Source organism: Mustelus asterias, chromosome 7 (genome assembly GCF_964213995.1).
Source record: "Mustelus asterias chromosome 7, sMusAst1.hap1.1, whole genome shotgun sequence".
Taxonomy (NCBI): Eukaryota; Metazoa; Chordata; class Chondrichthyes; order Carcharhiniformes; family Triakidae; genus Mustelus; species Mustelus asterias.
This window is the reverse complement of record NC_135807.1, coordinates 67579551-67604339: the sequence shown is the minus strand read 5'-3', so window position 1 is coordinate 67604339 and position 24789 is coordinate 67579551. Positions and strand designations below refer to the sequence as shown.

General features: G+C 41.1%; 1 protein-coding gene across 2 annotated transcripts in view; it reads right to left on the bottom strand.

The window, feature by feature from the left end:
• The window catches only part of tgs1 (trimethylguanosine synthase 1), a 55415-nt gene that overhangs the window by 7897 nt on the left and 22729 nt on the right, over positions 1-24789 (bottom strand). For both annotated transcript variants that reach the window (XM_078216182.1, XM_078216181.1), the window contains exons 8-12: positions 24396-24780; positions 23418-23579; positions 22603-22746; positions 19074-19290; positions 15612-15690 (exon numbers count right to left, since the gene is read on the bottom strand). In XM_078216182.1, coding sequence (XP_078072308.1) covers positions 15612-15690; positions 19074-19290; positions 22603-22746; positions 23418-23579; positions 24396-24780 — 987 coding nt within the window. The remainder of the gene's footprint in view (positions 1-15611; positions 15691-19073; positions 19291-22602; positions 22747-23417; positions 23580-24395; positions 24781-24789) is intronic.

Sequence of the window (24789 nt, the reverse complement as noted above, 5' to 3'; positions counted from 1 at the left end):
TAGGAAGACTGTCAAGACCTCAGATAGGGTACAGAATAGACTGATGATAATGGTACCAGGAATGAAGAACTTCGGTTACATGGGGAAACTGGAGAAGCTGGGATTGTTCTCTTCAGAAAGGAGATTTCATTAGAGATGTTCAAAATCACTTTAAGGAGAAGCTTCCCACTGGCATAAGGATCAGGAACTAGTGGACACATTTAAAATGTTTGGCAAAATGACTAGAGGTGACCAGAGGTAAAAACAATACAGTAAATTGTGATCTGGAATACCTGAAAGGGCAATGGAACCATAGTCAACAACACAGGGCAGCACAATGGCAGTGGTTAGCACTGCTGCCTCACAGCGTCAGGAGCCCTAGTTCGATTCCAGCCTTGCGTCTCTGTTATATATTGCCATTCCTTCACTGGATCACAATCCTGCAACTCCCTTCCTAACAGCACTGTGGGTGTACTACAACAGATGGACTGCAGTAGTTCAAGATGATGCTCACCACCACCTTCTAAAGGTTAGTTAATGCTGGCCTTGCCTGTTGCAATCCCACAAGTGATTTTTAAAAAAAATTATTCTGTAACAGTGGTATTGAATTAGATGACATTATTTGTGTTAAGCTTAGAAACTCTAGTACACACTGAGGTGAAATCCAGTCATAACGGAAAATGTATCTTGCAATCAGATTGATACAGTCTTGGTCATGGATATCATTTGTCATCTACTCTGAAATTGAAAATGGAAACTTGGTGCTGGATTTTATGTTTCTCGGCAGAGTGAGGGAGGTGGAACGGAAATCAAAGGGGCCACTCACTTCTGAGCCTGGTGACTTTGTATCCAATCAAGCGCGAATGGCCAAATAGTGACCATCCGACAGGAAGGAGGCCAATTAAAGGTACAAAGGAAGCTTGCCTTCCAACTATAAATCCTTCTTCTTGCTTCCTTCCAATTGTTCAGTTATTATCAGGGCGAGGTTCTCGAGCCTGCTTTTTGCCACAATATAGTCAACTCTTATGACTGAGTTCATAGAAAATATATTGTTGGATTTTTGTTGGTGCAACTATATTTACAGTGGAATATCAATCCCACCTTGGTGTGAATACGTAACTTATACATTCTGTAGGCCGCAGTGGAGGGGTGTTCACGGCTAGAATTGTGAAGGCCCCCTACTCTCAGAATCAGTCTTTTTTGTTCAAGAATCCAAAAATGTCATAATAAACATGCAGATGCTGCTACCTTCCTCAGCAAAATCTGCTGGTACATTCAACTGTGGTCCCAGTGGCAAGATGCAAAATCCAGCCCTTTGTTTCTTCTATTTATGACGCAATCCTGTGGATTTTTGTTATTTCTGGAATATTGCCAGTGAGTGCATAATAATCAGGATCTTATTAAGTTAATCAATAAATAATTTTCTTCATCCTAACAGCTGACACAATTGGGATCAAATTTGAAATTCTCTTTTAATAATAACCTACTCAAACTTTGAAATTGTTCTGCTGTAACTGTTCAGCAAGTGCAATCTAATGAACCAATCATCTAGGATTTAGATCACAGTATTTTTTTTGAAGATGAGCATTACTTTTTAAAACGTGCTGAAGCAGCTGCATCCTGCTTGCTCAGCAATAACAACAGACATTTGAGAACAATGTAGAAAACATGGTGCATCCTTGACTAACTGTTCGTGTCACCCTGGGGCACACGACACTCATGTTGCCAAATGTCAAGAAACCCTAGTTTGAGATTATTGCAATTTTATTTTAAATAAAATCTCCTGGCACAAAACATACTCCTTCCAAAGAGGCCAGTGTAGTTTTTAATTTCTTCACAGGGTGTGGCTGTCGCTGGCTTGGTCAGCATTTATTTGGACTTTAACCTGGTGTTGTTAAACTTCTTACTGTGTTTACCCCAGTCCAATGCCGGCATCTCCACATCAGCATTTATTGTCCAGCTGTAATTGCCCTTGAGAAGGCGATGGTGAGCTGCCTCCTTGAATTGCTGTAGGTCATGTGGTGTAGGTACACCCATGGTGCTGCGAAGATTTGGACAGGCTGAGTGTGTGGGCATATGCAGTATAATGTGGATAAATGTGAGGTTATCCACTTAGGTAGCAATAATAGGAAGACAGATTACAACTTGAATGGGTGTAAATTGAGAGAGAGGTGGGTACTCAGCGAGACCTTGGTGTCATCGTGCATCAGTCGCTGAAATTAAGCATGCAGGTACAGCAGGCAGTAAAGGTGGCAAATTATATGTTGGCCTTCATAGCAAGAGGTTTTGAGTAAAGGGATAGGGATGTCTTGCTGCAATTGTATAGGGCATTGGTGAGGCCACACCTGGAGTATTGTGTGCAGATTTGGTGTCCTTATCCGAGAAGGATGCCCTTGCTAAAGAGGGAGTACAGCGAAGGTTTACCAGGCTGATTCCTGGGATGGGATGTCTGTCATATGAGGAGAGATTCAGCCAGTTAGGATTATATTCACTGGCGTTTAGAAGAGTGAGAGGGGACCTCATAGAAACTTATGAAATTCTAACAGGGTTAGACAGGGTAGATTCAAAAAGAACGTTCCCAATGGTGGGGGAGTCCAGAACTAGGGGTCATAGTTTGAAGTTAAGGAGTAAACCTTTTAGGACTGAGGTGAGGAGAAATTTCTTCACCCAGAGGGTGGTGAATGTGCAGAATGTAGTTAAGGCCTAAATGTTGTGTGATTTCAAGAAGAAAATAGATGTAGCTCTCGGGGCTAAAGGGATCAAGGAATATGGGGGGGGGGGGGGTAAGGATATTGAATTCGATGATCAGCCATGATCAAAATGAATGGCGGAGTAGGCTCGAAGGACTGAATAGCCGCCTACTGCTTCCAGTTTCTATGTTTCTAAGGGATTTCTTAGGACTTTGACCCAGTGACAGTGAAGATTCCAATTCAGGATGGTGGGTGGCTTGGAGGGCAACTTGCTGGTGTTGGTACTACCATGCATCTGGTGCCCTGTCCTTCTAGGTGGTAGAAGTCAAGAGTTTGGATGGTGAAGTTGGAGGAGGTCTGTTGAGTAGCTGCAATGCATCCTACGTATGGTACACACTGCTGTCACTTCACATTAGTGGCAGAGTGAGTGATGTTCAATATGGTGCATGATGTGCTGAATAAGCAGGTTTGCTTTGTCCTGGATAGTGTTGAGCTTCTTGAGTATTGTTGGAGCTGCACTTACCCAGTCTAGGTGGAGAGTATTCCATCATAGTCCTGACCTGTGCCTTGGGGAATCAGGAGTATTAGGTGATGCAGAATTTCCAGTCTCTTACTTACCCTTGTAGCTACAGTATTCAGTTGCTGGTCCAGCTCAGAATCTGGACAATGGACTTTGATAGTGGGAAATTCATCGATGGTAATGCTGTTGAATGTTATGGGGAGATAGCTACATTCTCTTTTTTTGGAGATGGTTACTGGAACTCAGAGTGAATGTTACATACCCGTTATCAGCCCAAGCCTGAATGTTGTCCAGGGTTCTTGCTGCATGTGGGCAAGAACTCACATGCAGCAAGTAGCAAATGGTACTGTACATATCACGTGGAGTGAATTGAATTATCTGAAGTCTGGTATCTGTGATGCTAGGGAGGCCTCTCAGAAGGAGGCCAAAATAGATCATCTGCTTGGCACTTCTAGCTAAGGATGCTAGCAAATACACCGAATGGCTGGACTACATCACCACGGGGGATGGGGTATTTGTGGAGCCTCCTCATCCAGTTATTTTTTAATTGTCCATCATCATTCACTACTAGATATGGGAGGATTGCAGAGCTTTGATCTGATCCCTTTGTTGTTAGTTCTGTGTATAGCATGCTGCTTCTGCTGTTTAGCAAGCACTCGGTCCTGTGTTGTAGCTTCAACCAGGTTCATTTTTGGCCATGCCTTGTGCTGATCCTGGCATGGTCTTCTGGACTGCTCATAAATGCAAATTATGTGGAGAGACTGGAGAAGCTGATATAGGTTCACCTTGAAGCGGACAAGTTTAAGAGGAGATTTGATCAAGGTTTCAAAATTATGAACAGTTCTGATAACGGTTCTCATAACAGAAGAAGTGTTAGTAACAAGAGGGCAGAGATTTAAAATGATTGGCAAACAAAAGTAATGATGTGGAGATGCCGGCGTTGGACTGGGGTAAACACAGTAAGAGTTTTAACAACACCAGGTTAAAGTCCAACAGGTTTATTTGGTAGCAAACACCATTAGCTTTCGGAGCGCTGCTCCTTCGTCATACAGGAAGTTATAATTTGGAATGCACTGCCTGAAAGGGTGGTGGAGGCAGATACACCAGTAAAGAGAGGGGAACTGGAGAAATAATTGAAGGAAAAAATTACAGGACATGGGGGAAAAAGCAGGGCAGTGGGACTAATTGGATTGTTTTAGCAATTAGGTGATAGAGGAATGATGGGCCAAAGGCGGCCTTCTATGCTGCATCATTAGAAGGATGTGGAAGCGCTGGAAAGAGTGCAGAGGAGATTTACCAGGATGCTGCCTGGTTTGGAGGGTAGGTCTTATGAGGAAAGGTTGAGGGAGCTAGGGCTGTTCTCTCTGGAGCGGAGGAGGCTGAGGGGAGACTTAATAGAGGTTTATAAAATGATGAAGGGGATAGATAGAGTGAACATTCAAAGACTATTTCCTCGGGTGGATGGAGCTATTACAAGGGGGCATAACTATAGGGTTCGTGGTGGGAGATACAGGAAGGATATCAGAGGTAGGTTCTTTACGCAGAGAGTGGTTGGGGTGTGGAATGGACTGCCTGCAGTGATAGTGGAGTCAGACACTTTAGGAACATTTAAGCGGTTATTGGATAGGCACATGGAGCACACCAGGATGATAGGGAGTGGGATAGCTTGATCTTGGTTTCAGATAAAGCTCGGCGCAACATCGTGGGCCGAAGGGCCTGTTCTATGCTGTACTGTTCTATGTTCTATCATTCTATGAAATATGTCAATAAGCAACATTGCAGGAGATCTGCCTCCTGCAAGTCACTGCAGGATTCAAATCTGCCTATTGTACATTCAGCGCATGATATATCAATGAGAAAACATTCCCGAGGGTTGTAAAGGAGGTAGAGAAAAGCCATTGAACATAGAACATAGAACAGTACAGCACAGAACAGGCCCTTCGGCCCACGATGTTGTGCCAAGCTTTATCTGAAACCAAGATCAAGCTATCCCACTCCCTAACATCCTGCTGTGCTCCATGTGCCTATCCAATAACCGCTTAAATGTTCCTAAAGTGTCTGACTCCACTATCACTGCAGGCAATCCATTCCACACCCCAACCACTCTCTGCGTAAAGAACCTACCTCTGATATCCTTCCTATATCTCCCACCACGAACCCTATAGTTATGCCCCCTTGTAGTAGCTCCATCCACCCGAGGAAATAGTCTTTGATTCAGTGGGTCCAATTTGTTGAAGTCCAATTACCAGGGCTAGGGAGAAAGTTTTCTTATCAATCTTGCTTTTGTACCAGGCCCTGAACCCTAAATCATTTAAATGAGAAATGTTAATGTTTATTTTCAATGAAAAGCACATCCATTACACCAACTGAAAATCTATTCACAAGTTTACAACTCTTTATGCTAATTATGCCTTATCATACAACTCAAGGTTTCCTTGGCTTATAAATTCCTTTCAATGTAAACATGAATTATTTACACCCAAACCATCAAATTTCCTTGCAGAATTATACAGCCTCTTTCTTTTTTTATAAAACAGACGAAATCCATTAAGAGACAGTACAATCTCCATTTTTTTTCTGACACACCCCATCCAATCCAGTATCACCATATCAGGACCCGACTTTTCCTGGTATAAATTTTCATTGGTTTCCTGCATAAAATGGGTCTGTTTGCAGCAAATATACAGTGATTTGAAATTTTAATGAAAAATGCATTTGATTAATTACACGTTCATTCAGCACTATGTAAGTTCTCCCATAAAGTGTAGTTGTGTTCCAGAAAAGTGGAACTTAAAGTTAAACAACATTAAGTAAATCAAATTTTCCCACTACAACTATATACAAGCTGTAGTTACATTCCTTTCCTATCATAAGACACTAAAACTTAGACCTTGTAAGTTGAAATACTGTATATGCCTATGTTCCATATACGTAAATGAAAACTTTAAATATAATGCATTTAAAAATATAGAATATAGAATCATAGAAACCCTACAGAACAGAGAGGCCATTCGGCCCATCGAGTCTGCACCGACCTCAATCCCACCCAGGCCCTACCCCCATATCCCTACATATTTACCCACTAATCTCTCTAACCTACGCATCTCAGGACACTAAGGGGCAATTTTAGCATGGCCAATCAACCTAACCCGCACATCTTTGGACTGTGGGAGGAAACCGGAGCACCCGGAGGAAACCCACGCAGACACGAGGAGAATGTGCAAACTCCACACAGACAGTGACCCAAGCCGGGAATCGAACCCAGGTCCCTGGAGCTGTGAAGCAGCAGTGCTAACCACTGTGCTACCGTGTTGCTAACTTTTTCTACGTATATCCTCTTGCCAATTCCTTGTCCTACTCTATGCACCGCCTTCCTGCCCGACTGACAGCTTCCTCTTCCGAGCCCTTGCTGAGGCTCAGTAGAGGAGCAGCAAAAGGGAGGTTCCTTGGTGGTCTAGTGGTGAGGATTCAGCTCCTTCACTGCTGTTGCCCAAATTCAATACCTGGCCAGGGAACAACCATTTCTTTCTAAAAGTGTAGTGGAAGCTCAATCTTTGAATATTTTTAAGGCAGAGCTAGGTAGATAATTGATAAAAGGGGTGAAAAGTTATCAGGGGTGGGTGAGAATGTCACATTGAGACTGCAATCAGATCAGCCATGATCTTATTGAATGGCAGAGCAGGCTTTAGGGGCCTACTCCTGCTCCTATTTTGTACATTTGTGTGTATGTTTGAATAAAATGAGTGAGGGAGTGTGAGGCGCAATGGAGAAAATTTGCAGAAGCATCAGGTGAAGGACGGGAGTCGGGTCCCCATAACAGGTTCAATCTGCATTAAAGAACTGTGAGGACAGTGCTCTGGAGAGGTTGGTTTGGAAAATGTGATCACCTGTATTCTGAAAGAAACCAGAATGAATATCAACCTTATTTACTGCAGTGGCATGCTGTTCAAACTTTGGCTCAGATTAAGCCCAAGATCAGATGCAATGCCTTCTCTTGACAGCTTGGATCTTGTGTGTCTCCATGAATTGGATTCAAAATTGTTTTTTGGAGCAAGCAAGGAGATGGATTAAGGACTTGCCCCATCCACTGTGCACGTTGGCTTTGTAATTTTGATGGAGTGAAATTTAAAAAAAACTCAGATTGCCAATGGCTTGCACCTGGTGTTCAAAGCAGTACATGAATGTTCTCTCAATGATTAACTAGAGTTGCAAAGGCTTGCTTATCTAAAGCTAATCTCAGAATCATTGAAATATGAACAATAAACCTTCTGTAAAACAAGAAAAAAAATGGTACGGACATGTTAATATCCAAATGGTAGTTTTGAGTACCTTTCATTTTCAATTTGATTACGGAATAGATTTTCCACAACTATTTCCTTTTGAGAACAAAATACCTGTCCTTTATTTTTAATATGGGTACAAAGAACTAGAACTAATATAAAAGCAAATTACTGCGGATGCTGGAATCGCAAACAAAAAACAGAAAATGCTAGGAAATCTCAGCCGGTCATAGAATCATAGAGGTTTACAGCCTGGAAACAGGCCCTTCGGCCCAACTTGTCCATGCCGCCCAGTTTTTACCACTAAGCTAGTCCCAATTGCTCGCATTTGACCCATATCCCTCTATACCCATCTTATCTATGTAACTGTCTAAATGCTTTTTTAAAAGACAATTGTATCCACCACTACTACTGCCTCTGGCAGTTCGTTCCAGACACTCACCACCCTCCTGAGTGAAAAAAATTCCCTTCTGGACCCTTTTGTATCTCTCCCCTCTCACCTTAAACCTATGCCTTCTAGTTTTACACTCCCCTACCTTTATGAAAAGATGTTGACTATCTTATCGGATAGCATCTGTGGAGATAACTACAATTAATGTTCCTTTGGACGATCAACATATGTCTCACCACAGTATTGGTGATTATGAGAGAAGGTGCATTAGCTTAGAAAAAATCCATGTTCATCAGTATTCACTTCAAACAGAAGTACTGAAGGATAAGAAACTTGAAATTAACAAATAAAATCAAAAGTATGCAGGAGTGCGATAATTGTTTGCAATTCATTTTTAAAAGAGGGTGGCTGATGTGAGGCTTGCTTTCAGTAAGTTAGCATGTGCCAAGTAGTTAGGATTTTTTGGAGAGTATGGTGATAATAAATGAACAAAAATATTTTGTATATAGATTCCAAATGAAAAGTTTTACACATGCACGCACAGTCAGTGATACGTCAGTCCTGCCATCCTAGGAATTAGTCTGGTTGAGTGTACAAAGTTATGAGGAACATAGATAGGGTAGAAAGGAAGAAACTTTGCCCCTTAGTAGAGTGGTCAATAAGCGGGGGGGCATAGATTTAAGGTAAGAGGCAGGAGATTTAGAGGGGATTGAGGAAAAGCTTTTTCATCCGAGGGTGGTGGGAATCTGGAACTCTCTGCTTGAAAAGGTGGAAGAGGCAGAACGCTCACAACAGCATTTTGATGAGCATTTGAACCACCATGGCATAACAAGGCTACGAACCAAGTGCTGGAAATAGGATTAGAATAGGTAGGTACTTGATGGCAGGTGCAGAAGGGCCGAACGGCCTCTTTCTGGGCCGTAAAACTTTATGATTATGACTCTATGATGACTAAACCACTCAACATCCTGACCTGGAAATATATCCCAGTTCTTTCACTGTCGCTGGGTTAAGATCCTAGAACTTTCTCCTTAACAGCACTGTCAGCGTACCTACTCCACATGGACTTCAGCAGTTCAAGAAAGCAGCTCACCACCACCTTCTCAAGGGCAATAAATGCTGGCCTAGCCAGCAATGCCCACATCCCATGAATGAAAAACACATTTGGAAATTCACTCCACAAGATTTTACCAGATCATCAAACCAATAGTTACAGTTTCAGAAAAGAAAACTGCATCATTTTTGATGGAGCTTTTAGAATGAAAGAATATCTTAAATATTTAGTAGTTCAAGCTTTCAACTTGTTCTGTGAATTAGATTCTCAACCGGAAGCAGATAATTGCTTACTATAATAATAGCAGAGGGCTGTGGCTTCCCTTCCAGTAGAAATAAACATTTTTTTCCTGATGATATCGGAGGCAAATAGTTGCCGTGTACATTAGACAGTTCAGTGTCAATGTAATTCCAAGCATTTGGCTAGATTCTAAGACTGTAGATAAAAGCTTGAGGTATAAAAGAATGCTGCATGCTATTTACTGAAAAATATTTTGCAATTAAAACACCATGCAGTTGTCAGAAAAATAACTTGAATGTGATCATGAACTGTACACAGTTTGACCGTCATGATCATTGTAGGTAAAATAGTACAAAGTTATCAAAAGTGGGAGTTTGTGTAACACAAAAATCAGGAATAAACCAATTTGTGAAACAAAAAGACAATTTCAAGAGGAAACTTCTATGTTTTTTCTGTTATTAATTTCTACATTCAGCATTTGCTGTTGTAGCGATCTTGTAATGCCAGTATAAAAGTCACTTTTGGAAGTATTTCATATGTTCTTTCAGAAATAATTCAATAAATTCTACACAAGAGACTTTAAGTTAAAATTAAATTTCATCGCATTGGTGGTAACTTATTGACCTAGTTAGGAGATTGGTTAGGCAGGAAAAAAACGAGAGATTATGGATAATAGGTATTCTGTTGAATTAAAATGAATTGATCAGTGTTGTCCCACAAGCATCTATAGTGGGACCTCAACTATTCACAATTAAGAACATAAGAACATAAGAAATAGGAGCAGGAGTAGGCCATCTAGCCCCTCGAGCCTGCCCTGCCATTCAATAAGATCATGGCTGATCTGACGTGGATCAGTACCACTTACCCGCCTGATCCCCATAACCCTTAATTCCCTTACCGCTCAGGAATCCATCCATCCGCGCTTTAAACATATTCAGCGAGGTAGCCTCCACCACCTCAGTGGGCAGAGAATTCCAGAGATTCACCACCCTCTGGGAGAAGAAGTTCCTCCTCAACTCTGTCTTAAACCGACCCCCCTTTATTTTGAGGCTGTGTCCTCTAGTTTTAACTTCCTTACTAAGTGGAAAGAATCTCTCCGCCTCCACCCTATCCAGCCCCCGCATTATCTTATAAGTCTCCATAAGATCCCCCCTCATCCTTCTAAACTCCAACGAGTACAAACCCAATCTCCTCAGCCTCTCCTCATAATCCAAACCCCTCATCTCCGGTATCAACCTGGTGAACCTTCTCTGCACTCCCTCCAATGCCAATATATCCTTCCTCATATAAGGGGACCAATACTGCACACAGTATTCCAGCTGCGGCCTCACCAATGCCCTGTACAGGTGCATCAAGACATCCCTGCTTTTATATTCTATCCCCCTCGCAATATAGGCCAACATCCCATTTGCCTTCTTGATCACCTGTTGTACCTGCAGACTGGGCTTTTGCGTCTCATGCACAAGGACCCCCAGGTCCCTTTGCACGGTAGCATGTTTTAATTTGTTTCCATTGAGATAGTAATCCCATTTGTTATTATTTCCTCCAAAGTGTATAACCTCGCATTTATCAACGTTATACTCCATTTGCCATATCCTCGCCCACTCACTCAGCCTGTCCAAATCTCTCTGCAGATCTTCTCCGTCCTCCACACGATTCACTTTTCCACTTATCTTTGTGTCGTCTGCAAACTTCGTTACCCTACACTCCGTCCCCTCCTCCAGATCATCTATATAAATGGTAAACAGTTGCGGCCCGAGTACCGATCCCTGCGGCACGCCACTAGTTACCTTCCTCCAACCGGAAAAACACCCATTTATTCCGACTCTTTGCTTCCTGTCGGATAGCCAGTCCCCAATCCACTTTAACACACTACCCCCAACTCCGTGTGCCCTAATCTTCTTCAGCAGCCTTTTATGGGGCACCTTATCAAACGCCTTTTGGAAATCCAAAAACACCGCATCCACCGGTTCTCCTCCATCAACCGCCCTAGTCACATCTTCATAAAAATCCAACATGTTCGTCAAGCACGACTTTCCCCTTATGAATCCATGCTGCGTCTGATTGATCGAACCATTTCTATCCAGATGCCCTGCTATCTCCTCCTTAATAATGGATTCCAGCATTTTCCCTACTACAGACGTTAAGCTGACCGGCCTATAGTTACCCGCCTTTTGTCTCCTTCCTTTTTTAAACAGCGGCGTAACATTAGCCGTTTTCCAATCAACCGGCACTACCCCAGAATGCAACGAGTTTTGATAAATAATCACTAACGCATCCACTATTACATCTGACATTTCTTTCAATACCCTGGGATGCATTCCATCCGGACCCGGGGACTTGTCCACCTTCAGTCCCATTAGTCTACCCAGCACTGCCTCTCTGGTAACATTAATCGTATTAAGTATTTCTCCTGCTGCCAACCCTCTGTCGTTAATATTTGGCAAACTATTTGTGTCCTCCACCGTGAAGACCGACACAAAAAACTTATTTAAAGACTCAGCCATATCCTCATTTCCCACTATTAACTCCCCCCTCTCGTCCTCCAAGGGTTCTATTAATGACTTGAACAACACAACAGGAAGCAAAAATTCAAGCCTGCCAATGACATTAGGATGCGGTGTCAAGGTGGCACAGTGGTTAGCACTGTTGCCTCATAGCATCAGGGACCCAAGTTCGATTCCAGCCTTGGGTGACTGTCTGTGTGGAGTTTGCACGTTCTCCCTATGTTTGTGTGGGTTTCCTTCTGGTGCTCCGGTTACCTCCCACAGCCCAAAGATGTGCGGCTTAGATTGATTGGCCTTGCAAAATTACCCCTTAGTGTCAGGGGGACTAGCAGGGTAAATACGTGGGTTTCTGTGGATAGGGTGGGATTGTTGTCAGTGCAGACTAGATGGGCTGAATGGCGTCCTTCTGCACTGTAGGGCTTCTATGAAAGATTGGCCTGTGGTACAGCAATTAGTGTTGTTGGGAACATGAAATGAGAGCGAGATATCAGTAGCAGCTGTACCTCAATTTGAGCATGGCACCTACTCATGTTCATGAGTTTCGGCCATGGGTTTTCATGTGGCTTGACCCACAGATCTTTGGGCACATGAGCAGGATGTCCCATGAGGTAGTGGGATCTGGAGTGCGGGATTTGCAGCAAGCAGGAAAAACTGTGGCAAATGGAGTTCAACACAATTAAGCATATGGCTATCAATAAATGATAGATTTGAGTATTTTGTGATTTTGTTGTATGGTGGCCATACTTGATGGGCTGAATGGTACTTGGTATTGTTAAAGTGCCAGTCTAAAAGTCACATGGCCCAGAGTAAAATGAGATCATGCCTAATCAAACACCTTGTTTGAATAAGCGAATTATCAGGCTTCATCAATTGCATTAAATAACATTTATCGATTAATTTAAAGCACAAAATAATTATGTACAACATGCTGTGAAATTCAAATATATTTAGTTAACTGATCAATTCATAGAGGTAATGTTTGGATAGATGATACTTGTAATTTATCAAATGCCACTTTATTCATCACTTCCAACTTTTTTTGCAAGGTGAGTGGGGAGGTCAGGTTTTAATTTTTTGCTGCAAGTGTCACGGAAATGGGATACTTATCATACTTTGGCACTTAGCCTCAATGTTTTGCATAACATCAAGTACAGTTTGAACAAGAAGCAAAGTCTGCTCTATTTTGTTCCGTAAGAAGTTTAACAACACCAGGTTAAAGTCCAACAGGTTTATTTGGTAGCAAAAGCCACACAAGCTTTCGGAGCTCTAAGCCCCTTCTTCAGGTGAGTGGGAATTCTGTTCCCACTATTGTCTGGAGACAATACACATCTTTTTAGCCTGTCTTGATGCTCTCTCCACTCACACTGTTTTGTTTCTTAAAGACTTGATTAGTTGTAAGTATTCGCATTCCAACCATTATTCATGTAAATTGAGTTTGTGTCTTTATATGCTCTGTTTGTGAACAGAATTCCCACTCACCTGAAGAAGGGGCTTAGAGCTCCGAAAGCTTGTGTGGCTTTTGCTACCAAATAAACCTGTTGGACTTTAACCTGGTGTTGTTAAACTTCTTACTGTGTTTACCCCAGTCCAACGCCGGCATCTCCACATCATGACTATTTTGTTCCAACAATGTATCTTAAAACTTCTAATCACAAAATAACCCTTGAGTGTCATTGGAAATTCTTGCATTCCCTACACCATTCACCCCATGACTAGGAATATAACCCACGAGAAACAGGATTGAGACTATCCAACTCTTGCAACTTGCACAATTTTTTTCAATTGCTTTCCAGAAAGAAAATATAGTCTTCATAGAATCTCTACAACTGCAGAAAGAGGCTGTCCAGCCCTCGAGTCTGCACCAACTCTCCGAAAGAGCATCCCACCCAGACCCTCCCCTCTGTCCTATCCTCATTGCTATCCCCATTTACCATGGCTAATTCACCTAACCTACACATCTTTAGACACTAAGCGGAAATTTAGCATGGTCAATCCACCTAACCTGCACATTTTTGGTCTGTGGGAGGAAACTGGAGCACCTGGAGAAAATCCATGCAGACATAGGGAGAATGTGCAAACTCCACACAGACAGTCACCTAAGGCCAGAATCAAATCTGGGTCCCTGGTGCTGTGAGGCAGCAGTGCTAAAACTGTGCCGCACTTCATAAATAATGTCAGCAACCTGACAATGAGTGATAATGCAGTCTTTGAACTACCCGCCAATGTGAAACAGCTGCCATCTGGTGGTAGTACCAGGTAAGCCCAATATAAAGTTTAAAAAGCACTTTCGTACAATGTTTCCCAATGAAAAACTTGAAAACTAAGATAACATAACAATGGTTTCAGTTGCAACTTGTGTTTTTGTGACAACTTTAAATGATTATATGCATTTGTTTCTATGAGAGTAATTGAAGCATCTACAGAAAATTGAATACTTATTGAAATAAGAACTTTCCTTGATGCTCCTTTACAAAGGATAAAGAACAAAGAAAATTACAACACAGGAACAAGCCCTTTGGCCCTCCAAGCCTGCACCAATCATGCTGCCCAACTGAATTAAAACCCCCTACGCTTCTGGGGACCATATCACACTATTGCCATCTTATTCATGTATTTGTCAAGCTGCCTCTTAAAAGTCACTATTGAATCTCCTTCCACTATCTCCCCTGGCAGCGAGTTCCAGGCACCCACCACCGTGTAAAAAAACTTGCCTCGTACATCGCCTTTAAACATTGCCCCTTGCACCTTAAACCTATGCCCCCGAGTAATTGACTCTTCCACCCGGAGAAAAAGCTTCTGATTATCCACTTTGTCCATGCTCCTCATAATCTTGTAGACTTCTGTCATTCCAGTGAGAACAAACCAAGTTTCTCCAACGTCTCCTCATAGCTATCGCCCTCCATGCCAGACAACATCCTGGTAAATCTTTTCTGTACCCTCTCCAAAGCCTCCACATTCTTTTGGTAGTGTGGCGACCAGAATTCAACACTATATTCCAAGTGCGGCCTAACTAAGGCCCTATACAGCTGCAACATGACTTGCTAATTTTTAAATTCAATGCCCCGGCCAATGAAGGCAAGCATGCCGTATGCCTTCTTGACTACCTTCTCCACCTGCATTGCCACTTTGGTGACCTGTGTACCTGTACACCCAGATTCCTCTGCCTATCAATATCCTTAAGCGTTCTGCCATTTACTGTATATTTCCCATCTGTATTAGACCTTCCAAAATGCATTACCTCACATTTGTCCAGATTAAACTCCATCTGCCATCTCTCCGCCCAAGTCTCCAACTGATCTATATCCTGCTGTATCCTCCGACGGTCCTCATCGCTATCCGCAATTCCATCAACCTTTGTGTCGTCCGCAAACTTACTAATCAAACCAGTTACGTTTTCCTCCAAATCATTCTTGTTTCCAAGTTTTTATTATTGGTCAAATGACTACAATTACAGTGAAGAGAAATGGATAATGTAAAGCAAGTTTGATGCATGTTAATGATTGATTGCAATTAAAATAAACTATAGAGAGAAGACCTAGAGAAAGACCATATGCTGTTTTGGCAAATTAGATTAGAACACTGCACCTAAGAGTTCCAAGAGATAAAAGCCTTTCAGAAGATTTCCAATTAAGCCCACACCTGTTCTTTCCCTATATTCCTGAGCAACACTAAAAACATGAAGGACAAAATAATTGTGAAGATCTTGTTAAGGCGTGCAGACTTTTTTCTGCGCTAGTGCTTAAAATAAAACTTGGCTTATACATACACAAGCAAACACTACGTAAAACAAAATGGTTGATATACAACAAATTCAGGAAGCTTTATGCCGATATAGTTATCAATCACAATTTTAAGATGCTGTAAGTGGGATTTGAAAATAATGCTCCTGTTTAAAAAAAAATCATATAGGTAATGAACAACACAAATAGGAGAGAGAAAACAGTTCTTACCTGCTCTATGTCAGCATTGCGAGGCAAGAAATAAATTATGTTCGGTGATATTTTCTGGGTCAGTGCAAAAATTTCAGAGGTAATAGGAAGTCAAGGCAAAATAACAATACGTAAGGAGTTTGGAACATGGAAATCAAACAATGAAAAACACAACTTACAGCTTAAAGGTAAACTAGAAACAGATCTGACGCAACTCAAACTATACTGAAACAAGAAAAATACTGGCAATCTAAAGAAGCTTCATCAATATCTGTAAAGGGAAAAATAGTTTAGGCCTACAATCAAAGTATTAACCTTTTTAAAAAATCTTTCTGCTGATCAGTTTGACTTGCCAGAAATTTGTTTTTATTTCAGACTTTTAGCATTTCAAGTTTTTTGTCATTCAAGGAATACTTCATTGGATGGCTGCAGATTATAAAATTTGATGACTTGGAGTTATTCCTGTAGTTATCACTCCACATCTCATTTGTCTGGACCTAATTTGTGTTTAAGAGGTTTTCACACTGGCTGCTGCAGGAAAAAACACACTTTTGCATAGTCATTTACAGCACAGGAGGCCATTTGGCCCAATGTGTATATGCCAACTCTTCACGGTGTCACCATCCAGGTCAATCCCATTCCCTCATTCCATCCCAGTACCCCTGAAAGTTTATTTCCCTCAAGTGTCCAACTAGTTTCCTTCTGAAATTATTGATCATCTGTGTCTCCAATGCCCTCATGGGCAGCGAATTCCAGGTCATTAGCACTTGCTGCATAAAAAAGTTCTTCCTTGCATCTCTTGGTCAAAATCCGAAATCTGTGTCCTCCTAGCCTTTGTACCATCAGCTAATGGGAACAGTATTCCTCTTCAACCTTATCTGAACCTATTTAAGTATCAAATTTCCCTTAATTTCTCTTACTCCAAGGAGAACGATCCCAGTTTATCCTATCTAATCTTGTAGTGAAGATTCCCCATCCCTGGAACCATTCAAGTAAATCTCCTCTGCAGCCTCACATCCTTCCAAAAGTGTGGTGTCCAGAACTGGACTCAATACTTGAGTTGTAGCCTAATCAGAGCTTTATAAAGGTTCAGCATAACTTTCCTACTTTTGTACTCAATGCTTCTATTTATGAAGCTTTAAGACCCCTCTTAATGTCTTAGCACCTTCACAGATCTATGCACATACACCTCCAGTTTTCTCTGTCCCTGCATACTGTGCCACTGAGATTATATCTGCCTACTCCTACTGATAAAATGCATCACATCTGCATTAAATTCCATCTGCCACTTGTCTGCCCATTCTCGTAGCTTATCTATGCCATGTCGCAGTCAATTTATAAATTGGATACATTTACAAAATGTGCTTGAAAATTACAAACAACTTGGGTCTCAAGTTGAAAATGTGTCTTCTCCTTTAATGGCAAGAAATGTTAGTTGGTGACCTGGAAAATTAATCATTCTAAACATTCCGTGGCTATGTCCCAGAAAGTTGAGGGCGGCACGGTAGCACAGTGGTTAGCACTGCTGCTTCACAGCTCCAGGGTCCCGGGTTCGATTCCCGGCTCGGGTCACTGTCTGTGTGGAGTTTGCACATTCTCCTCATGTCTGCGTGGGTTTCCTCCGGGTGCTCCGGTTTCCTCCCACAGTCCAAAGATGTGCGGGTTAGGTTGATTGGCCAGGTTAAAAATTGTCCTGGGATGCGTAGGTTAGAGGGATTAGCGGGTAAATATGTGGGGTGGGATTGTGGTCGGTGCAGACTCGATGGGCCGAATGGCCTCCTTCTGCACTGTAGGGTTTCTATGATTCTATGAATAGCAGAATTTCCACAATTTCTTTGAAGTTTAGACGTTTATTGGTTAGTCACAAGTAAGGCTTACATTGACACTGCAATGAAGTTACTGTGAAATTCCCCTAGTCGCCACAATCCGGCATCTGTTTGGGTCAATGCACCTAACCAACACGTCTTTCAGAATGTGGGAGGAAACCCATGCAGACACGCGGAGAACATGCAAACTCTACACAGACAGTGACCCAAGCCGGGAATCGAACCCGGGTCCCTGATGCTGTGAAGCAGCATTGCTAACTACTGTGCCACCATGCCACCCACTCAAACTCTTGCAAACATGCAAAGTTGCTAAACAGAAATGACAATCTAGGAGCTGCCTAGTTTTAAGATGTCCTTAACAATTTTTAATTTGCACTAGTGGTTTTTAAATCTCTGATGATGCAAACGCTTAAATCAGAAGATAGTGGCATTACAGGTTTTAATTCTCCATAAACCTTTTGGTTATCAGCAGCATTCAAAATCTGCTGATATTTCCATCACCTGCATTTCATTTTCCAGAAATATATGGGAATGGGAAAAAAACGGATTAAAAACAATGGCTTCTATTTACATAATACTTGTAATTTTTCAGAAGCATTGTAAAACAAAACTTGACACTGAGTCACATCTGGAGATATTAAGGCAGATGACTAACAACTTGGAAAACGAGGTAAGCTTTAGGACTTAAGGGAGGAAAACAGAGAAGAATTTGAGTGTTTGTGGCCCAGACAGTTGATGGCACAACCGCCAGTAGTGGCATGTTTAAAACTAAAACTGTTGTTGTTTAATTAGGCGGTTACAGAACAAGGGAAAGACAAGGCCACGTGGATGGTGGACACTATTTGGAAACAAGGCTGAGAATTTCCAGCCCCTCCAATGTTCCAGCCTCTGATCCCTCTCCTCATTCACCCCACCCCAGCCAGATCTTTACTGCATCTGATCTCTGTTCCCTGTTTCCCAATCTCTCCCTCCGCTACACTCCTTGGCTGTGGCTAGGTGCCAAAGGTTTAACTGCCCAAGAGCCAGCCAGCCACTCCATCTGGCTGGCTGTGGCTGGGAAATGAACATAAAATCTCATATTAGGCAGGACCTGAGGAAACACATTTTTCTCAATGCAGAACAGCCCCTCAGATCCATCCCCCATAAGTATGAGTTTCCTCAACCTGAAGCTATCTGCAATACCTTGCCATCTAACATTAACTAACATAGTAGATGAAGCGTTGACATTTCTGCTGTTTGGCTCAATGGCACACTATGTACTGTACATATCCATTCAGTTACGGAGGGGAAAATGACATTTAGTCAGTTTAGCCATTTATCCAAATTTCAATTTGTTTGTTCATAGAATTCTTAATGGATTTTTATCAATTTTGTTGGAATGTTGCAGTTACAGAACTCAGTCTTGAAAACACACAAATGCTATCCTATAGTTAATGCACATTATAATGAAGTGTTTGCTTTTTTCTTGAAAGTATTTTAACACTTTCAATAAGTAATTCTTGTACTGTGTTTTCTTGATGTTCAACTGTTTTTGTTATGCAGTAGCAGTGTTTTGTCGGCTAATCAAAATTCACTAAATACAGCTTAATCAAATAATAACAAATCTTATTTCTCAACTATAAAAGTAAATTCTAAGCTTAGAGGTTTTGAAGGATATCCATCAAGAGACATCATAGTCTTCAGATCAAAGATCTTTGCATTGACATAATCGGGGCCTCCCCAGGGAGGGCTGAGGAACACAGCATCAGCCTTTAGATCAGAAGCCAGCAACATGAAGTCACCCAGGATAAATTCAATCTGTTCAGACACTCCATAGACTCGTGCATTGTTTTGTGCAAGATCTATTTTCACAGGATCAATATCAACTGCAATCACTGGATTTGAAAAAAAATTGGTCAAAATATCAATGCAATTTCCTGGTCAAGAAAGATTGTCAAAACAAAATATCACGAGAATGCAAGCTTATTTATTGTAGGTATAGTAGCAATCCTTTGAAAACCATTCAAAATCAAGGTAGGATTAGTACTGCCTCACGCAACAGAGGAAAATCTGGAGCTTCTGCTCCTTTCAGAGCTTCATGCCATGTACCTTGGTTAGACACTGAACATAAGCCACCTTATGAAAAATACCTATTTATAAACCATACCTTAGTCATTAAGTACAAGTACCAGGTCTACCAGCATTTGTAATTGCTGGTAGACCAGGAAACTTCCTGGTCAGGAATCATAGTGAAAGCAGGAGCTAGGGCTTTTGCTAACTGCCTTCCACAGATCTTTGATTGAGCACATCAATCTCTCTGCTTCAAAAGGAGCCAGCCTTCATTGCTAGCTATCAGCCCATCAGTTCTTCGAGTGACACATTAAACAGCTTTCTCAAGTGGATGCAAAAAGATCCCATGCCACTCTTTCAAAAAAAAGTGTTTTTCTTGGTGTCCTTGCCAATAAATATTACTCAACCCATATTAGAGTATTTAAGCATTATTTGTTCATCACATTGTGGGACCTTGTGTACAAACTGGCTGCCACATTTCCCATATTACAACACTGACTACACTTCAAAAAAAAACACTTTGTTGGTTGTAATGTGTTTGGGACGTCCTGAGGTTGTGGAAGACTGCATAAATTCAGGTCTTTCCTCGCTTTTACATGTAGCCTAACCTTGGTTTGGGCATATTGTTCTGGAAGTCACACTTGGAATATCTTCTAAACTTTGTTACTATTCCAAAACCTTTAAAAATTGTTTCCATTAGTCACCAAAACATTGTTTCTCAGGAAAGGTTGAACTTGGCTTCACGTCAATGAGAAAATTCAAAGCATCAATCAGACATGAATTAAGATATACTGCATTGATATTAACTTTGAATTTATATCCAGGTCATCAATCTTATAGCTGCCTTACACGTTTAATTATTTGGATATAACCCACAGCAGTGTGAGAACAATCTTGAAAGAGTTTGGGTTACAGAATCACTGACTTGTGGGGAGTGACCCGAAGAATCTTATAAGATGTCAATCTCATTTGAGGGGCACTTTGTACTGTTAGGAAATTGTACTGAAATGTAAAGCAACGAAATCCAGTAATTGGGAATGTGTCCTGGCAGTTGCAAGTTTTAACAAAACAAACAATAAAAAAAATGGAAATTGTAGTGGGAGATGGTTGGTTGGGTTGGTGGAACTCAGTTTTGATAGGATGATAAGCACGGCTACGCTGTAAACATTTTTAACCTAGGGCAAGTTGGTAACAAGGGAGGATATAATGTCAAGAGTTTAAATAAAGATGGTGAAATTTCAAAGGAGAAGATGGGATGTGAATTTGACAATTACATTGTAAAAGGTAATCTCACAAAATAAAGGTAATTAAGAGCAACTTCTGGAGGAGGTTATGGGAAGATCAAAACGGGAAAACAGTACATCATCCTATGGAGAAGGCAAGAAGCTATGTCAACTCCCAAAAAGCTGTGTTTGGAGAAAAGCTTGTTTGAGAAACTAGTTTTTCTACCCCAAGTTAGAAGCAACCCTGAAAGCTATAGGTGCCTGGTGTGGTAGCTATTGCTGGATTTTGCCAATGGTTTTAAAAGCTGTGTGTATTGGATGTGGAGTTTTAGCTCTGAAGTTAGGAAAATAGGGGGATTTGGAACTGGACAAATTTCAAGATACTGTGTATAGCCATTAAGGAAGTTAAATATATTCGTAGTTGATTTTGTATGTTTTATTGTTTAATAAATATTTATTTTGTTTAAAATCATTACAAAAAGCATCTTTCACCGGTCCTCACATCTTTCCTCAAAATTGTAAAAATACAATTGAGAGAAGGTGTTCCAAGTTTCCCTTCTGGGATTTGGAAAACACTAGCATTTACTATCAGCTGTGCTCTGAACAGTACATTTTCCCCAGGTACATTTTTAAGAGGAAAGGAAAGCATAATTAAGCATAATTAAGGACCCCTAAACACCCTAGACATTCTTTCTTCCACCTTCTTCCGTCAGGAAAAGATACAAAAGTCTGAGGTCACATACCAACCGACACAAAAATAATTTCTTCCCTGCTGCCATCAGACTTTTGAATGGACCTATCCTGCATTAAGTTGATCTTTCTCTACACCCTAGCTATAATTGTAACACTACATTCTGCACTCTCATTTCCTTCTCTATGAACGGTATGCTTTGTCTGTAAAGGGCGCAAGAAACAATACTTTTCACTGTATGCTAATACATGTTACAATAATAAATCAAATCAAAAAGCTTTTTCCAATTGGGAGGTTTTCCACATATAGGGTGAAATCTTACCAAAAAATGGCAGTGTTGGTTCTGGCGAGAAAAACAGAGTGTTTCTCGCCACTGAAACAGGGCAGTTTTCTCTGCAGGTCGCATCACATTGTCACAAAAAAAACCAAACAGGTGGATGAGTTTCACATCATCATATAGAGGGGTAGGGCCTCAACACATCAGCAAAGCCCAGCTGCATTGAGATTTGGGCCCAATGTTTAAAGGGCACCCTGTTCAGACCAAAAAGTACCCTCCTCTCCCCGATCAAAGCTGGCATTCACCATCCCCCGCCCCCAAAGAGTCAATGCCAGCACACTCTTCTCCTCCCCCCCCCTCAGATATTGGACCCTTTCCCCCCCCAGTCAATGCCAACACCCACCCCTTCCCCACAAACATCGGAAGGGGTATACCAAAGCTAACTCGATAAAAGTATGAAATTCCAAAAGTAAATGGTTTCAGGCAGTTTACCAGATTTGAACCCTTTAAACACCAGGAGCAAAAAATAACAAAATTCTACACATCACGGGACCTAATCTTTGCATAGATTTTTATCAATTAAAGTTGTTAAAATTTATATTTATCACTTAATAGGTTTAATATATAATGATGGTAGCTACCATTATTAAGATTTCATAATCAGCATGAATATATCAGCACATTATCTTTTCTGCAATGTGCAGATATTCAGAATTAAATACAAATACAACAACTATGTTCAATTAACCAAATTTTATCCACATCACCTGAATGAGAAGCGAGTCAGTTTCATAAAAGAGCTGGGTATGGAATGCTAGCATCCCATGCAGCTACTTTTATGTATACAGTCACCACCCATGAAGTGGAAGTTCCTACTACAATGACATGTACAGACATAATTGGATTTCTGCAGGATGGTAGAATAAGCAAAGTCATGCTACTGTACCTCTTTTCCCAGCTAATGCAAATTGAATTGAATTGCCTCCAACTCCACAAAATGCATCCACAATTATATCACAGTGTAAAGTCTGCACGACTCGATTGGCAATGTGCTCAGCAATTTTCTCAGGTGTGACTGAAAACCAGCCTTCTAAAAGATAAAAATCACAGTTCGTATTTATAGTGCATGCAAATAGTCACATTTTATGACATTCATAAGGCTAGACAAATGAGGTACATTACAGGTACTGGTTGGATAGACATAACACCCCTCCAGCCTTACCATTATAACCGCACTCTTAATTGTAGACCCAGGACCAAAGTATTCTTGCCCTGCAAGCAGCTGCACATAACTACTGAAAAAAGCTAATGCCCAGGATAGATATCTCAATATTAATACTGATAGTGCTGCCCAGTGGGAATCTAGAAAGTCCCACTGCCACACACAAAATGCTAAGCAATGTTCTCAGCATTTTTAATGTAGATACATACTTCATATATATTTGGAGTTCTATAAAGTGGGAAGAAAGGCAGTAGGAGAGGATTCTATCATATAAACACAAAGGAATTCACACCGTTAACAATGCTCAGAAGTGTGAGCAACATGAATACAAGGGAAATGGAGCACATGGATGACCATTCGCCCAAGGATCCCAAGCACGATTTAGTGTGCACCCAGAAGATAACCATCCTTGTAACATGACAAAGTGCAGTCACCAGCTGCACAATATGTCAATCTGTTCCCCAGTATGGTGTGACATGCACAATGGGTTCAGAAATATGGAAAATACATAAGGAACAAAAAGAAGTTCAATTACAAACCTTGGTCAAGTTTGACTCCCTCATCAAAGCGTGAAAATAGTCTATAACGCTGAGCCCAGTATTTGGTCAATTCTGGAACTGCTACAATGTCAGAGGGTATATGAAAATTTTTCTTCTTTTTCTTCCTTTTTTTATCCTTTCTAAGACTCTTCATTTGTTGCACTGCAAAAGAGCTGCAATAGATTAACACTTATTTATCAAGATAGATTAAGTTCTTAGCTATAAAAGAACACTGACATGTGTACATATGTACTGCATTCTGCAAAATACGAATTTTGTCCAATGATAGTCTAACAGTTATCGGAAGAGTTTTAAACATTGATTTGCCAGGAATATTTCAGTGTATGATCACTCTTGACGCCTGTGCACAATTAAGTACTCAAAGTAGAGCAACATTTGCTTTTAAGCAATTACAGCAGTCACTGTGCAACAAGGGTTCCCAATGTTGGCTGGACCACCGAAGTATCCAGCAGAACTCAGAAATTCCTAAAGGAGTGGAGGGGATAATTTCATCCAAGGTATTCTTAGATGCACTAAACAGATCAGCTACAAAGCAACACTAAGAGGTTTTGCAGAAGTTCAACTGTCTGTCATCTTGTTCAGGGCCTCATAAATGGCAAGGGAGGGTATAAAGCAGCAAGAAAAATTAAACAGGAAAACTATTTTTTGAAACAGGCAAAGATTCCTTTTTGAACTTTTGCACAATTTGTTTTGGTATAAACTTATTGCTAACACTTTATACAAGTATAACAAAATGGGTACCCTTGCATTTCTACTAAAAGTGAGAAAACAATGAATTAAGATGGTTTAACATTGCAAAGAATACTGGGGGCCAGTGATAATTTTACCGTGCAGTAGCTGTTCTTTTGCAAAATCAAAAGAGTCTATGAAAACCTGAAATTGTAGTTTGAATCTCTGATTCAACCAAAATAAACATGTCTGGATGCTTTAAAGTCCACCCTTCAGTTTGATACATACATTCATCACCTCTCTCAGTTACATCATCAGGAAGAAGAAAATCTGGAATATCAAGAGGGACCAGCTGTCTGTCATAACACAGTTCACTCTTTTCGGTAGGTGCCTCATCATCCATCTCAGGAAGCTGTTCATTGTCGCCCTCGGTGCAAATATTCAATTTGGAAGGGAGGTTGACACAAGTTAGGGATTCTCCATCAGCACAAATTCCTTCCCCTCCATTTCCACCGTTGCTGTTTTCACACACAGTGGAGCACTCTGCTTTAGGGCTGTGGTGCTGCTCAGAGCTGGTGCATTCCTCAGAGTTGTGTACCACAAAGGGTTGAGTTTCTGTGCCATTTGACTCAGAGTCATCTGAAGACACAGCCTGTTTTAGAAATCTTTGCACCTGAAATCA